At 45.5% G+C, this 15,943-nt stretch overlaps 2 protein-coding genes across 2 annotated transcripts; one reads left to right on the forward strand and one right to left on the reverse strand.

Moving 5' to 3' along the window:
- The first annotated feature begins 2,854 nt into the window (after positions 1-2,854).
- LOC123114001 (receptor-like cytoplasmic kinase 176) lies at positions 2,855-11,264 on the forward strand. Its single transcript, XM_044535344.1, has 7 exons — positions 2,855-3,259; positions 5,384-5,709; positions 5,954-6,089; positions 6,206-6,348; positions 6,437-6,560; positions 7,281-7,805; positions 11,131-11,264. Exons 1-6 carry the CDS (start codon positions 3,202-3,204, stop codon positions 7,769-7,771), a joined length of 1,278 nt encoding a protein of 425 aa, XP_044391279.1. The 5' UTR covers positions 2,855-3,201; the 3' UTR covers positions 7,772-7,805; positions 11,131-11,264.
- A 190-nt stretch (positions 11,265-11,454) lies between these two features.
- Positions 11,455-12,718, reverse strand: LOC123114002 (probable F-box protein At2g36090). Its single transcript, XM_044535345.1, has one exon. It carries the CDS (start codon positions 12,545-12,547, stop codon positions 11,603-11,605), a length of 945 nt encoding a protein of 314 aa, XP_044391280.1. The 5' UTR covers positions 12,548-12,718; the 3' UTR covers positions 11,455-11,602.
- Positions 12,719-15,943: the final 3,225 nt, after the last annotated feature.

Raw genomic sequence — 15,943 nt, forward strand, 5'->3', positions numbered from 1 at the left:
ATGTTGTTCGGAGTCCCGAATGAGATCCCGGACGTCACGAGGAGTTCCGGAATGGTCCGGAGGTAAAGATTTATATATGGGAAGTCCTATTTTGGCCACCGGAAAATGTTCGGGATTTTTCGGTATTGTACCGGGAAGGTTCTAGAAGGTTCCGGAGTGGGGCCCACCTGCATGGGGGGACCCACATGGACGTGGGTAGTGGGGGCAAGGCCCCACACCCCTGGTCAAGGCACACCAAGATCCCCCCTTAGAAGGAATAAGATCATATCCCGAAGGGATAAGATCAAGATCCCTAAAAAGGGGGGATAACAATCGGTGGGGAAGGAAATAATGAGATTTCTTTTCTCCCACCTTGGCCAACGCCCCAATGGACTTGGAGGGCAAGAAACCAGCCCCTCCACCCCTATATATAGTGGGGAGGCGCATGGGAGCTATACACGAAGTTCTGGCGCAGCCCTCCCCCTCTCCCAAGTCGTCCTCCTCTCCCGTGGTGCTTGGCGAAGCCCTGCTGGATTGCCACGCTCCTCCATCACCACCACGCCGTTGTGCTGCTGTTGGATGGAGTCTTCCTCAATCTCTCCCTCTCTCCTTGCTGGATCAAGGCGTGGGAGACGTCACCGGGCTGTACGTGTGTTGAACGCGGAGGTGCCGTGCGTTCGGCACTTGATCATCGGTGATTTGAATCACGACGAGTACGACTCCATCAACCCCGTTCACTTGAACGCTTCCGCTTAGCGATCTACAAGGATATGTAGATGCACTCTCCTCTCTCCTTTCTACTCGTTGCTGGTCTCTCCATAGATAGATCTTGGTGATACGTAGGAAATTTTTTGAATTTCTGCTACGTTCCCCAACAAACACGAGGGAGCGGATAAGGTAACAAGAGGGACCTAAATGGATGCCATTTACAACACTAGAGTTAAAGCCACAATGTTCTAATTGCAAGGACAAAAAGATACCACTGTTATTAACAACTTTGTTGGTTGCCTTGAGACTCCCAAACATCCAATGACATGGCCATTAATAATGAAGGAGATGAAATGAATGACCATGTAACCCTTCACGTACCAGAGCTTTAACACCGAAGTCACATTCATTTCCATCAAATGCTTTAGCTAAATCGACTATTAACATGGAAAAAAAACCACGATTCCAATAGAAAGGTTGGAAAGACTACATAATTTCTTGAGCAATGATGATATCACCCGGGAGTTCTATGACCTTGAATAAAATCTTGCTAGGTGTCATGGTTGCAACCCAACATATGATCTTTGGGCCTACTAGCCTGAGCTTCTAAACCATGACGCGAAACTAATAGGTCTAACATCACGAGGAATTAAAAGAGGTGTCTCCTTTTGAAATAAGGGTAATAAAGTTACCATTAAGCTTGATATGAAGTTCACCTTCTAGTAGAATATCTGGGTAGTAAGAGTAACACCATCTCCAATGAAGCTCCAAGCCAAAACATAAAAAGGTAACATTTAGACTATCCTCATTAGGATACCCGTTCTTTTCATTCGGAGGTGAAGCCAGTGGAAGGGGCAGTCGTACACGGAGTGGAATGGGTGAAGTTTGTCATCCTTATCCCACAAACATCACCATTGTTGTCTACAAGGGGAAAAATGTTCATGTGTTGTCGTTATTTAAATTTTTGCCCTGAAGGCGATGGAAGCCTTGCCAAAGGATCATGAAGTTTAGACCAGGCAAACGTGGAAAGGGGCACATGCAGTTTGGAGATGACTAAGAGAGAGGTGGAGGGGTTGGGCGCTAGAGCCATACATGCTTGTGGAGCAGAAGAGGGACGAGAAAAAAGAGAGGAAGATGCTTATGTTTTGCTTCATGTTGTTGGACACACATTGTCCTAGTCACCTTGAATTGATGTAGACACGACAACGTAAAAGTCGATTGGTAGGCCTACAAAGTTCAGCAACTCGGAACGGTGGTGCAGCAGAAGGATGGGAAGATAGATCGAGAAAGGAAGATGATGCCTCTTTTAAAGGATAGGGGCTGAATGAGACAAGCCAATGCGCGAGAACAAAATCACATGGCTGTAGCGAGGGAAATGTGTCGATATTTGTTGCGACTCTGTCGGAACCGCACTGGCATATCGAGAGAAAGTATCGACGTTTGTCGCGACTCTGTCGGAACCGCGCCGGGTAGCGAGAGAAAGCATCGATGTTTGCCGCAGCTTTGTCGGGATGATGTTTGTCGCGACCTTGCCGGAACCGCTCCGACATGTCGGTACTTTCCCTCGAAGGTTAGGGTTTGGGCTGGAGAGAAATCAATGCGCGAGAATCGGCTCTGAGGGAGGTGGCGAGAAAAACACGCTGATATTTGCCGCGACTCCGCTGGAACAGACACATCGGCAGATCCGCATCGACGTTTGCCGCGACTCTGTCGAAACCACGCCGACACACAGCAAGAGAAACGTATCGGTGTCCGTCGCGACCTCGTCGAAGCCCGCGCAACGGGAGAAACGCGCCCACATTTATCGCGACTCTGTCGAAACCGCACGGGCATCCATCCACCCACCAAATATAGCAAAGCCTCTCTCGATGCCCATATGCAAATTTTTTCAACGTTAGGTGGCACCAACGCACACGGATAATGTTGGTGATCAGTCATCGTCTCATCCATCACTCTCGGCCATTCATTTCACCCCCTTCTCCTCCTCCTCCTCCGGCGGTAAAAAAGGGGGGAAACGGTAAGGAATAGCCGCGGCCCCCACCGCCCAGCGTCACGCGGCGCCTCCCTGCTTTTCCCAAGAGTCGGCCGAGCCAGCGGCGCGGCTGCGCTGCTGCTGCTGTGCTGCCTACCGCTCGCTACTCGCTACCGTCCACCCCCCGCAGCCCAGCAGAAGCAGACGCAGCAAAGCGCACGCTTCCCTCGCGCCAGTCCTCCTCCCCCCCGCTCCCCGCCATTAACTCCTCTCGCTTTCGCCCACTCTCGCTCCCCCCTTCTCTCTCCTCACGCGCCCCGCCACGCCACCGCTCGCCGCGGCCACTATTTATCGCCCCCCTCCCCGCCGCTGCCGAGAGGAACCCTAGCCCGCTCGCCCGAATTCCCGCCCCCGCATGAGGCGGACCGCTCGCCGCCGCCGCCGCTTCACCCCCTCCGCGACCCTCGGCTGCTTGCTCGGTTTGGCCCGGTAGGGTTGTTGCTGTTGCTTGGGCTGGTTGGTGCGCCGGGCCGCCGCGGCGGATGGGGAACTGCTGGGGCACGCGGATCAAGGATGGGAGCACCCACCCGGGCGCCTCAGGTTCGGCCTGCTCCTCCACTTCCCACTAGTTTTTGGGCGATCCGATGCGGGCAGGTTCCGGTCGATTCCTGCTTGCGAGCTCCGCGCGGCGGTCCCAGATGCGAACACCAATCCATTCCCATTTAAGGCTTCCGCGCGCGTTGGGTGGATGGATTGCCCTGTCGATTACACGACCGGTTCCAGGTGGAAATCGGTGCCATTAGCGGGTTCCTGTTGCGCGCAATTAGGCTTGTGCAGTTTGCAAAAGGCTTAACTTGTTTGTATGCGTGATTCCGTCTATTTCGGGGGTGATCTGGTGGTTTGATTTGGTCACGCTCACATAGCTAGTGGCCTAGTTGCTTCAAAGTGTTCAATCGGCACACTAAAGCGAGATATCGTCGTTGCTTTTAGAGTGGTCTCCCCAAAGTAAGCCTTGGCTGCCTTGTGAGGCTTCATAGGGCCTGTGCCATTGGTGGTATAGGCTTTATTAGGTGGTGGGTACCTTCTATTGTACAGTCATTGGACATCGATGCTTCGCTCCTACTAACATTATTGCTTCACTAGCTAGTACCATGTGTAGTACTGTAGTACATGCTCTACCATCATGAATTGGATAGTGCTTATCGTTATCAGACGGCAATGGTATGGGACAGGACATGTACCTGCCTCTCAGTGTGGTGTGTGTTATGTGGGTTGGGGTGTGGTGTGGATGTTTTAGCATCTTATGTGTTGTTACTCTGCGCTAACCACTTAGCACGATGAATTGAAAATACCCTTGTTTCAGTTGCTCACCAAGAAACATTTGATTGTGGTGGATAATTTTAGCATCATATCTGTTGGTACTCTGCACTGACACTTAGCTTGGTGAATTCAAATCACCCACTGTTGTTGACCAAGAAACATTTGATTGGCGTGGATATCTTAGCATCGTATCTATTGGTACTCTGTGCTGACCACAGGTTGACCAAGAAACATTTGATTGAAGCAAGACTAATACTACAGTGCAGTACGGCACTTGTAGTGGCATTCTGGCATGTATATGAATGACTATCAGTTGACTTTGTTTATTTACTTATTTTTCCTTAAAATAAAAAGTGTGTCACATGAACTTAGGGGCAGCTGCTTGTCAAGGAAAAGAGAACAGTTAGGGTTGACTAGTTGTTTCTGTATTGCTATTCGTCTAAATTAATTATTGATAGGAACAGGAGAAGAGCTCAAGTTGTTCCTTGTTTAAGTTGATACTAAAATTTGTTAAACCACCTGTTCAGATATCATACATAAGTCCAGTATAGAGCACACACCTTGATTTTTTTAGTTCACACCGGTCTGTCTGTTTCCCGCGCATATTCACCAGTCATTAATTGCGTATGTTCCATGTCTACAAACAATTGGATATAATATAACGCTATTATTTTCTTTCCCAGTGACGGGCAGAACTTTTTTGTTTGTGATTGACGTGTACTATCCAGTTCCATTATTCAACTGGGTGTACCAAAAAATCAGCGTTTAACTGCCATTATTAGGTGGCATTTCTATACCCAGTATATAAATATGCTAAGCCTCTGGATATGCTATGTGGCATGGCAAGTGGGCAACGGACGTACATTTGGTGGGACAAGGTCTACTGTTAGTTTATGTATCTGACCACTTCATGGAGGGGAACCCCTCTGATTTTCACCATATCCATTATGCGACAGTGCTCGACGCAAATAATCATTTAATCTTTTGGGTCAGAAGCATATCACCATTCACATTTAAATATCATCTGTGCCCTGTTGCTTGCCAACCCCTATCAAAATGCTCTTTGCACCAACTTCTGGGACACCAGTCAATCCATTATCACTAGCATCGTCTACCACAGACTTCAATGGCTAGTCTTGCAACTCCTGATCCTCATATCAAGTTTCAGATAAAGCCAAGTGATGATTCCTTGTTACAACCAGTTCCTAATTACTGTGCAAAATTTCCTTAAAAAATGTCAAGTGTTCGGAACTTGCGATACATGATGTTCATTCTGTGGACCTGGGATAGGCTAGTGCAAAAACTAATTCATGAGATAATACTTCCATTTCAAATAGATGACTTGATTTTGCATTTTATGTATGTTTCAGTCAGTAGAATCTGCACTAAAGACATTATTTGCAGGAATGTTCTCAAGGGGTAGTGGTAAAGATGGGAGTAGGCTTAGTGCCTGCAGCAGTCGAGCTTCTTCAGCTTCCATGCCTCCAAGTGCAAAGACTGAATGTGAGATCTTGCAATCAGCCAATGTTAAGGTCTTCAGTTATAATGATCTCAGGTTAGCCACAAGGAACTTCCGTCCTGACAGTATGCTCGGCGAAGGAGGGTTTGGATCTGTCTACAAAGGATGGATTGATGAGCATACATTGTCAGCTTGCAAACCTGGTACTGGAATACCTGTTGCTGTGAAAAGACTCAACCTGGAGGGTTTGCAAGGGCACCGAGAGTGGTTGGTGAGCATGACTGCCATTCCATTTCTTGCTGTTGTTCTTGGATGTCATTTTTCTCCGAAGTTTACTTTTGATTATTGGCATATTTATGTGATGTATCTGAATTCCTTAGTTACAGCTTCAAAAGTCCAATGGTTCGCACCTCTGTCCTTTATGTGATGCATCTGAATTCATTAGAGGATATTTTTCAAAAGTGTTAACCAAACACCTGGATATTTTTCTGACTTTATTATGTGTCCATTTATAGGCTGAAGTTAATTACCTAGGTCAGTTTTGCCATACCAACCTTGTGAAGCTAATTGGGTACTGCTTAGAGGATGAACACAGGCTCCTAGTGTACGAGTGCATGCCACGTGGGAGCTTGGAAAATCATCTTTTCAGGAGTAAGTTAAACTATGACTTGGTGCTCTACTGCCGTCTTATTCATTTTGCATACGATATCGATCCAGACTGTAGTACGTTATGGTTATAACTTGCTACATATGAATCCTTGATGTAGGGGGCTCACACTTTCAACCTCTTTCATGGAACCTAAGAATGAAGGTTGCACTCGGAGCTGCTAAAGGACTAGCCTACCTTCACAGTGCAGAGGCTAAAGTTATTTATAGAGATTTTAAGACATCCAATATTCTCCTTGACACAGTAAGTGAAAGTGAATCATCAATATACCATAGCTAACCTCTATGACCATCTGATATCTACTGAAACAAATGCATATTTTACTTCCCAGGACTATACCGCAAAACTCTCTGATTTTGGATTGGCAAAGGATGGCCCTGTTGGTGAGAAGAGTCATGTGTCCACAAGGGTAATGGGAACATATGGTTATGCAGCTCCAGAATATCTCTCAACAGGTAACCTTTGACTTGCAATTTTATGTTTTATCGAGCCAGAATTCTGCACATTTGCTTGCCTTGGATATAAAACATTGTCATGTGACTGGAACCATTGAATGTTAGCGCAGAGCTCTTAGTGCATTAGTTCATAGAAGTTAGTGTAGGCTGTAATTCATTAAAAATGTGTAAGCTGTTTCCTCTTATGCGCATCATCCGTTGCCCTGCAGATCCCATTATTGAAAAGACTTTTACTTTGTTCAATTTGCTAGACATGCAGTATAAATGCGTTCCATGTCAGGCTCTGATTGAATATCCCAAATGCCAATGCTTGAAATGCATGATTTATGTATACGGTGTACAAAGGTGTGAATACAAACTATGTAGGAAATGTTTGATGGTGATTTGAATTGTCTTCAACCATAAGTTGTTCCATAAAATCATATTGATTGTTATGTAACTAATCTTAATTTATTTTGCTGAGCAAATGTTGCTATGCTGCCTTCTGGTAAAATTTACCTAGCGTTCATATTCAGTATGTAGAAAATATTCATTTAACTAGTCAGTAGTCCCTATTTTCAGGTCATCTAACATTTTGAATTCCGCTTAATTTACTTTGTTGTGAGAATGTTAAAATTCTGCCTTCTAGGTACAGAACATAGTATACTTTTTCATAACATTTACCAAACATCTCCTATTCGGCATGTGATGAACATCCATTTAACAAATCAACATTTTCAGGCCATCTCACTGCCAAGAGCGACATCTATAGCTTCGGGGTAGTGCTTCTGGAGATGCTGTCAGGCCGTCGCGCCATTGACAAGAACCGTCCCCAGGGCGAGCACAACCTTGTCGAATGGGCCCGGCCATATCTCACACACAAGCGCAAGATTTTCCGTGTCCTTGATACCAGGCTAGAAGGCCAGTACTCCCTGAACGGAGCCCAGACAATCGCTGCACTGGCTGTCGAGTGCCTGTCCTTCGAAGCTAAGATGAGGCCGTCCATGGACGCCGTGGTCTCTATTCTGGAAGGGATACAAGACTCCAGCGACCCAACCAGAAGACCGGCAGATCCAACCAGAAGACCGGCTGCAGAGAGGCCTCAAGACCCCAAGAGTGGAAGCAAAACGGCGCCCGGCGCAAGCAACAGCGGCAAAGGTCGCCGCAAAAGCTCGGGAGACCTTCTGAAGGAGCCTGGCCGAGACCCAAAGCCGTCGGCCTACTCGTCGTAGCGACGCCTTAGTCTGAGCCTGTTAGCTAGCTAGGGTGGTAGTTAGTGGCGTAGCCAGGATTTTATGTCAGGGTGGTCCAATTGGCACAAAATAAAATTTATACCACAAATTTAACAAACCAACATATGCACGCATAATATATCCAAAGCACATATCAATAAGGTCTTTCAAAGCATATTAAAATTCATGTTCAAGTCTTACATTTGCGTAAAATATAACACACCTTATTTGTCGGTATACCGCCTTCTCAAGACCATGAAAGTCTCGATTATATTATCTTCATTCACTTTGGAGAAAGCATCTCGTTGGATGTATGTGACTAGGCAATCATCCAAAAAACTATCACCCATCTTGTTTCTTAACCTGTTTTTGACCACACTCATTGCAGAAAATGCTCTTTCAACACTTGCTGTTGCCACCAGTAGAAGCAATACCAACTTTAGAAGCAAGTAAACCAAATTATGAACTATATGCCTCCTTGTTTGAACAAGCTTAACTGAGAGACCAGCAAGATTTTCTAGGCCTTTGAAGTTGTCATCTTTTCTCATGTCATCAATATAGTTATCAAGTTGCATTTCAAGGTGCATCAAGTCAGAGCTCGAAAAATCATTGGGGTAGAACTCAGCAAGTCTACGTACCTTTTGTGCATCAAAAGCAGCAAATGAATTGGCAGGATTCAAGGCCGACATACAAGAAAGCAACTCCATATTGACCTCATCAAACTGATTGTCGAGCTCTTGACTGATTTTATCAATAATCCCAATATAAATTTCCCTTCTAAAGTGATCTGCATTTGTTTGAGGTTGCACAAACCGTGTTGATCTTCCATAAGGGACATAATTATTCTCCATTACAGGAACTTCAATGCCATGTTTGTTGCAAAAAGAAGTGACCTTTTCAAGGAATGCATCCCACCCATTAGACCTCAGTTCTTGCATCCTACTTTTTGCCAATCTCACAAGTGACATTGCGGTAAGAATATCTTGGTCTCTTCTTTGCAAACACTCGGACAAATCATTTGTATATCCAAGAATGAGAAACATCAAGTGTGCATTGAAAACAAAGTCAAATGACTCAAACACTCCAACAATACTATGTATTTTTGGCCATTCAGCCCTTTGTGAAGTATCTTTACCAAGAGAGATGAGCACATCACGGATTTCAGCATACATATCAATAATGTTGCGAATAGTTCTATAGTGAGAGCCCCACCGAGTTTCACCCGGCCTAGGCAAGCCCATCTCTTGATTTAATCCAGTCCCAGTTTCCAGTTCACCACATTCAATTGCTTTCATGATATTATGAAGTCTAGCATTTCGAAGCATGTCATGACGCTCACAAGAAACTCCAACAATATTCAGCAATAGAAATACTCGATCAAAAAACCACACGCAATCACCATTTCCCTTGGCGACAGCAACAAGAACTAGTTGGAGTTGATGAGCAAAGCAATGGACATAATAAGCAGAAGGTGACTCTCTCATGATCAATGTTTTTAGACCTTTAATCTCCCCTTTCATATTGCTAGCCCCATCATAACCTTGCCCACGAATTTGAGTCATGGTTAAATGGTTATCCACAAGTAAATTTTCAATTGCTTCCTTAAGTGAAAGTGAAGTAGTATCACCGACATGAACAACTCCGAGAAAGTGCTCACATGGCCTGCCTAGTTTATCAACAAAACGCAAGCATGGAGCCAATTGTTCTTTATGTGATACATCGCTAGATTCATCCGCTAAAATAGCATAGTGATCATCACCAAGTTCTTCAATAATTTTCTTTCTAGTTTCTATTGCACAACATTGGATAATTTGTTGTTGTATATCAGGGGAAGTCAATTTGCAATTACGTGGAGCATTCGTCAAAACATACTTATTCACCTCTTCACTATTTGTTGCAAGCCATTTCAAAAGCTCAATGAAGTTACCTCTGTTGCTAGACTCTTCATTTTCTCTATGTCCACAGAAGGCCAATCCTTGATGCAAAAGAAACTTCAAACACCTAAGTGAATAAGTCAACCGGATCTTGTAAAATCGTAGATCCTCATTGTTCCCCTTCACCATAATATTATCAATTTGAGAAGCACGGGGGCTAACAAATAAGTTGTATCTCTCTTGAGCTGCCTGGTGCACACTTGCTACACCACCTTCATGCTTTACAAGAGCATCCTCTCTATTCCAAGTTCTCCAACCATCTTCAGTAAATGCATTGGTTCTATTGCCACTAGTTTTTTTATCTTTGAACAGGTAGCATACAAAGCAGAATCCAGCTTTCTTGCTAATACTATATTCAAGCCAATGATGTTTATGAAACCATAGAGGACTAAATTGCCGATCTCTGCCTCCAATATTTCTGCTTTCAAATTGATGTGCATATGGTTGAAACGGTCGCTTGAGGATATATGCTCGTCGAATTGCATCTCGATCATTGACAGGATAAGATGCAATGGGCAGTCTATCCCCCGGATCATGTGGAAGGCGACTAATATCATAAACAGACGATGGTGGCGGTGGTGGTGGCGGCGGCGACGACGGCGATGGTGGTGGTGAATCCACAATTTCTTCATTTACTCTCTCTTGCACTAACTCAAAGGTTTGTTGTTCCCCTGCGGGCGCTGCCGATGCCGGAGAAGGAGGTGAAAAAGGAGCCGCCACCTTCTTCTTGGATCCATATCTCAAAAAAAGCGATGCAATGTCTCCTGTCCTCTTCATTTTTGCAAGAGTTCTACAAAAAATTAATACATTAACTCAGTTGGAACAAAGCCCTAATGATTCAATCGGGTCAATTGACAAATTATCAATTGTAAGAAACTTTAAAGCTTGCACTCTCAACAAATCGTTCAAATCTTCAGAGGAAAAGGAAATTGTGCTTTGAATTAGAGAAGAACAAACATCTTACTCTAATACTCTGGATTGAAATAGAAAAGAAATCAACTAGCGCATTGCACGGGGCTGTACCTATGCGTGTGTGCGCGGTTCAGTAATGGCGCGGTTCCTTCGTTGACTGCCGGGACGCGCGTCCTTCGTCGGCCGCCTGGCCGTCGTCCGGTCGTCGCCTGCGGATGCCCTGCCGGAGTGCCGGCCTTGCGCAATTGCGCTGGGCGATGGCGCTAGCCGCTAGGGTTTCAGACTTCTGAAGACTAGAGGAAGAGGAGACGACGGGGAGTCAGGAATTAGGAACGATCAGCGTACATACAGATAACAGGCGCACCTGAGATGAAAGAAACGAGCCATGTATATGGGCTGAGACCTGAGTTGGGCCTGGATATGTTTTATTTTTTTCAGAGAAGTACTAAACTAATGGGCCAAATTCCAGGGTGGTCCATGGACCACCCTGGCCACCCTACAACTACGCCACTGGTGGTAGTGTGTAAATTTGGTGTGCATATTCCCGATCGTCGTCAGGCCTTTTGGGCTGCTCAACTTTGAGTTAACTGGGTGGATTTGTGTGTCACCATTGAACTATTGGCATTGAAGTCTGAGTTCGTCCTGCATCCAAGCTCTTGCCTGTCTTCACTGGATCAAGTTCAGACCATATACTCAGTGAAGTATATCATGATTCTGGTGGGCGTCAGCTTAGCGCTAGCAATGAGGGCCGGTGGGACACATGTGGCAATGTGGGATTTGTCACCAATAGTCGGAGTAGACCACCGTGGTTTAATTGCGAGCACTGTGCTGCCTGAATTTTCGGGTATAACAGTAGAAATAGGATTTGCCCGCTTCACTGTCAGCAGTCAAATCACTGTACCTTTTTGCTCATATTCTAGTGGAAAAACTGTTGTACTACATGTTTCACGAGTTACCCAGATATCCGGACCCTGCCTGACGGACTCTACCGGAGCACGACGGAGGCGAGGAAGCTGAGCACGGCGACGGCGCTGACGACGGAGCAGCACAGGTCGACGAGCACCTCTCGCCTCGCCTTGGACTCCTTCCTCCCCCTCTTGCTCCTCACGAACTCCTCGTACCTCCTCTTGGCCTCCTCTCTTTCTTTGTCCCCTCCTTTGCTCCTCGGCCCCTCCATCGCGGCCTCCAAAAGCCGCAGGCTGCCTTCGCCGCTCACCGCCGCGCCGTCGGCGTCCTCGACGCTCAGGCTGACCTCCCTGAGGCTAAGGCACCCGGCCTCCTCTGAGCAGGTGACCGTGGCCTCGAACTTGCTCCCGCCGAGCACCACCGCGTACCGCACCAGCGTCTCGCCCGTGTACCAGTGCCTGTCCACGGCCACCGCCCGCCGGCTCGACACGTTCACCGCCCGCCCGCTCCGGGGGTCGACCACGATCCAGCTCAGCTCCAGCTCCGACGGCGAGAACGAGGCCGAGGCCATCCGTGCCGGGTCCTTGCACTCGACGGCGTCCACGCGGAAGGGCGAGGCCAGGAACCACGAGGACGACGTGGAGGTCTCCACGACCCGGGAGAAGAGGGGCCGGGGCGCGCCATTCTGGTAGACGTCCACGGCGGAGACCAGCTCGCCGGGGAGGCACTGATCGGCTGCGGCGGCATCCGTGGAAGTGGAGGTGGACGGGAAGGGGAAGGCGTCGGCGAAGAGGCGCTGCGGAGAGACGGCCGGAGAGCCAAGGACGTTGCGTTCCAGCGAGGTCTCCAGGCCCAGCGACGGCCACCGCGCGAGGCAGAGCGCGCGCCACGTCTCCGGGTCCGCGGCGAGGGCGCGGAGGCCTGCCGTGGCGCAGCTGGCGGCGGCCAGCGACGGGCCGTCGAGGCGGCGCAGCGCGCAGGCCAGCACGTCGGCGGGCAAGTCCTCCACCGTGGTCGTCGGCATTTCCGGCCTGTGCGTCGATCGACTCTGCTCTTACTACTACAAGCGGGAGCGGCCGGAGGTCGATCGAACAACAGTCTCCAAACTCCAGACGCCGAGCGGGAGAATGCGATGGGTGGCAACGCGAGCAAAGAGTTGTTTTATAGGCGCGCGTGCACACCCTGTTTCGTTTCCAGGAAGAATTATTTACTTGGCGCCTTCGTGTCTCCCCTGTTGGTGTCGGCCACGGCGAAAATGACACCATCACAGCCCGCCCGGGCAGTCACGTTCGGCCAAACGGAAAGAAACGATGACAGGCCGACAGACCGCCGGGCACCTTGGTGCATGGATTCCAAATGGAAAGAGCCGGTTGAGGCAGTTGCGTTCCTGCCGTGATCCCGACTAAAATACCACATCCGGTACCACGACCGGCCGCCGGATTTACGTGGGCACCAGCCGCCTGCGAGCCCCATGTCAACGTCGAATGAGCTATACAGTACAGCGGCTCGGGCCGGAGCAGCAATCGGATTGGCCGTGCGGCTGGTTAGGTTAAGCGTAGTGGTTCGGATGAGATGGATGGAGACATGCTTACCTCCCCCCGCGCTTTATGTTTATGGTCTCGATGCATTGGCCGGCTATTTCTTTGCCTCATGATGTGGTGCGCTTTTCTAAAGAAAACCGGCCTGACATTCTTTAAGTTTGAAAGCACGTTCATTTCGTCATAAGGCTGGTCATAGTGGGGAGTAACTTAGACTAGTAACATACATATGTTACTAGTCTATATGTTACTACCTTCATAGTGGGTAGTGTCATAGGTGTGGTAACATAGTTGCCTTTATTTATTACTTTGTAGACTCGTCATAAGGTACACATTTCTTGACCAGTCGTTCTCAGTTATGCTCTTCATTCAGCAGGATGTGTCAAAAGTTCGAGAGACTAGAGATTTTACATATAATTTTTAGCACATTCATGTATCGTTGAGTAGGCTGTGCTTTATTCATGCTGCCCGGAGGGGCGTTTTTGGCTCCCGGGAGCCTATGCTCCCGGATGAACAGTAAATTTAAAAACAAACACGTAAGAATCAATAAAATCTGAAATTTTTTGTAGATGTTTTCGTTAGTGTCACAAGTATGCTTGACAAATTTCATCTAAACAGAGCAACAATGTTTCGTCGGTGAAGAAAACAAAATTGGGATGACATTTTGTCTTCAACTTTTTTTGCATGTGCAAAAATGCTTAACCTTTTTGCCTCAAAATTTGCAGGTAGCATTTGGATGTGACTAAGATCACATAAAAATTTTGTCATGATTTTTTTGACATTTGAAAAATTATTTTTGGACCCCGGAGCATGTGCACCCGAGAGCCAAATTGAATTTCCGTGCTACTAACCACTTACTCACGCACACACCAAGCCGTTGCAGGCATGCATCACCATCCATGGTAGAGTAGTTAGCAGGTTGTCACAGAAAAAATGACTGATCAAATCCTGAATTCAGTCACCTGAGCCCTAGCAGGTCCCTAATCTTTAGTCTCATATATACTCCCTTCCTTTTTTTTACTTTGCATATTAGCTCCGATCTAAGTCAAACTTTATAATGTTTGGCCAAGTTTATAGGATGGTAACAATTACAGACCATTTAGTGAAAAATTCACCAAAAATTTGAGAGATCCCTGAAATGTTTATGGCCCACTTTATGAACTTCAGATATCTTTGAGGCGAGGTTGAACTGTCTCACGCGTTATATATATATATATATATATATATATATATATATATATATATATATATATATATATATATATATATATAGAGAGAGAGAGAGAGAGAGAGAGAGAGAGAGAGAGGGAGGGAGGGAGGGAGGGAGGGAGGGAGGGAGGGAGAGAGAGAGAGAGAGAGAGAGAGAGAGAGAGAGAGAGAGAGACTTGAAATCTCTACTAATGCTGAAAAATGGTGCCTATTAATCATTCCACTTTACCTATATGTAAGCTGCCTTATTTTCAAAATTGGGTAAATCTATTTTCTAACCATTGATTCTTTTGTTAAGATTCGTGATGTTTTTTTCCTTGTGTTCTTTCATGACTTCTTGACATGCCGGGTTAGTCGATTTTATTGGGCCTGAAGCCCATTACCCCATTGCCTATATTTTGTTTGTGTTTTGTTTTTCTTTTCTATCTTTTATCGTTTTTATTGGGCTTGAAGCCTGTTGCCCATTGCCTTTTCTGTTTATATGTTTTTTCTTATTTTTAGTCAATTTTGTTTTTTCAATATGTGTATTCTGAGGATGTTGGATGAGTATAAATGTATAGACGCAAGTACTATAGAATATTTCTGTAAATTACACTAGAGTGTGAAAATCACACTATTATACGCTTATTGTTTGCATATTACAAAAAGTGTCATTCCAATGCAAATTTGTGTGGATTTTTTTCATTGTATTTCCTTCTTAAGGGTAATACCAATGCCAAGAACAAATTTATCAAAAAGAATACAAACAAAAGAAACACACAAAAAATAAGAAGAATATTAAAACAATGTAATGAAGATTTTATTAAAATATGAATGTTTTCGAAATACACCATGAAAATTTTAGTTGCATGATTATTATTTTTAAATATATAATTATTTTTTTAATTAATGAAAATATTAAATAAATGATGAACGTTTTTTAACATGTTAAATATTTTTAGGTACATGATAAGTTTTTAAAAATACATGATTAACTGTTTTAAATGTGTAATGATCATTTTTAATACATGTTGACAATTTTTAGTACACAATGAAAGATTTTTCAGTACACAATGAACATTTGAAAAATACCCCTATGAAACATTATTTATACATTATAAATATTTTATTACACAACAACTATTATTTACATATGAGATGAACTTTTTTAATGCATGATGAGAAAAATAATAGCAGAAAAAATAAAAAAAACATGGAAAAGAATAGAGAAGATGAATAAAAATAAAAGGAGAAAGAAAAAAAGGGAGACGATGAAGAAATAAACATAAAAAACAAAAAGAAGCGAAAAATATAAAAATAAAATATGAAAAGAAGAACCAAAGAAAAAGTGAGGAAACCATTTGCAACCACCTAATAAGAACCATACTAAAACCATGGAAACCTCTCCACGAACAAACCAAAGAAAACAACCAGGTTGACACAACTAGGCCTGGTCGAGGCGTAGTCGCGCTAGAGGCGATCGCAAGCTTTGTCTCACAATAACCGAGATATATCTTTTGCACGGCCTGCCTAACCTGGTCAAAGTCCTAGGTGGCTTCATCCGAGGTGGCTACCTTCACGCCTCAGTCGAGCGCCGATCTTCCCTCAATCCACAACTCCAAAGGTCGATGGATCAACTAACTAACAGGTACCACTTCCGGGGGATACCCAGCGGGAACCACCCTAGCGTGCCA

The sequence above is a fragment of the Triticum aestivum genome, chromosome 5B (genome assembly GCF_018294505.1).
Source record: "Triticum aestivum cultivar Chinese Spring chromosome 5B, IWGSC CS RefSeq v2.1, whole genome shotgun sequence".
NCBI classification, from domain to species: domain Eukaryota; kingdom Viridiplantae; phylum Streptophyta; class Magnoliopsida; order Poales; family Poaceae; genus Triticum; species Triticum aestivum.

Excerpts from the sequence above, each read along its gene's own strand:
- LOC123114001 (XM_044535344.1), top strand. The coding sequence starts at position 3,202 with ATGGGGAACTGCTGGGGCACGCGGATCAAGGATGGGAGCACCCACCCG. Across the intron at positions 6,349-6,436 it reads CCAATATTCTCCTTGACACA|GACTATACCGCAAAACTCTC; the intron begins GTAAGTGAAAGT and ends TTTACTTCCCAG. Across the intron at positions 6,561-7,280 it reads TCCAGAATATCTCTCAACAG|GCCATCTCACTGCCAAGAGC; the intron begins GTAACCTTTGAC and ends CAACATTTTCAG.
- LOC123114002 (XM_044535345.1), bottom strand. The coding sequence starts at position 12,547 with ATGCCGACGACCACGGTGGAGGACTTGCCCGCCGACGTGCTGGCCTGC.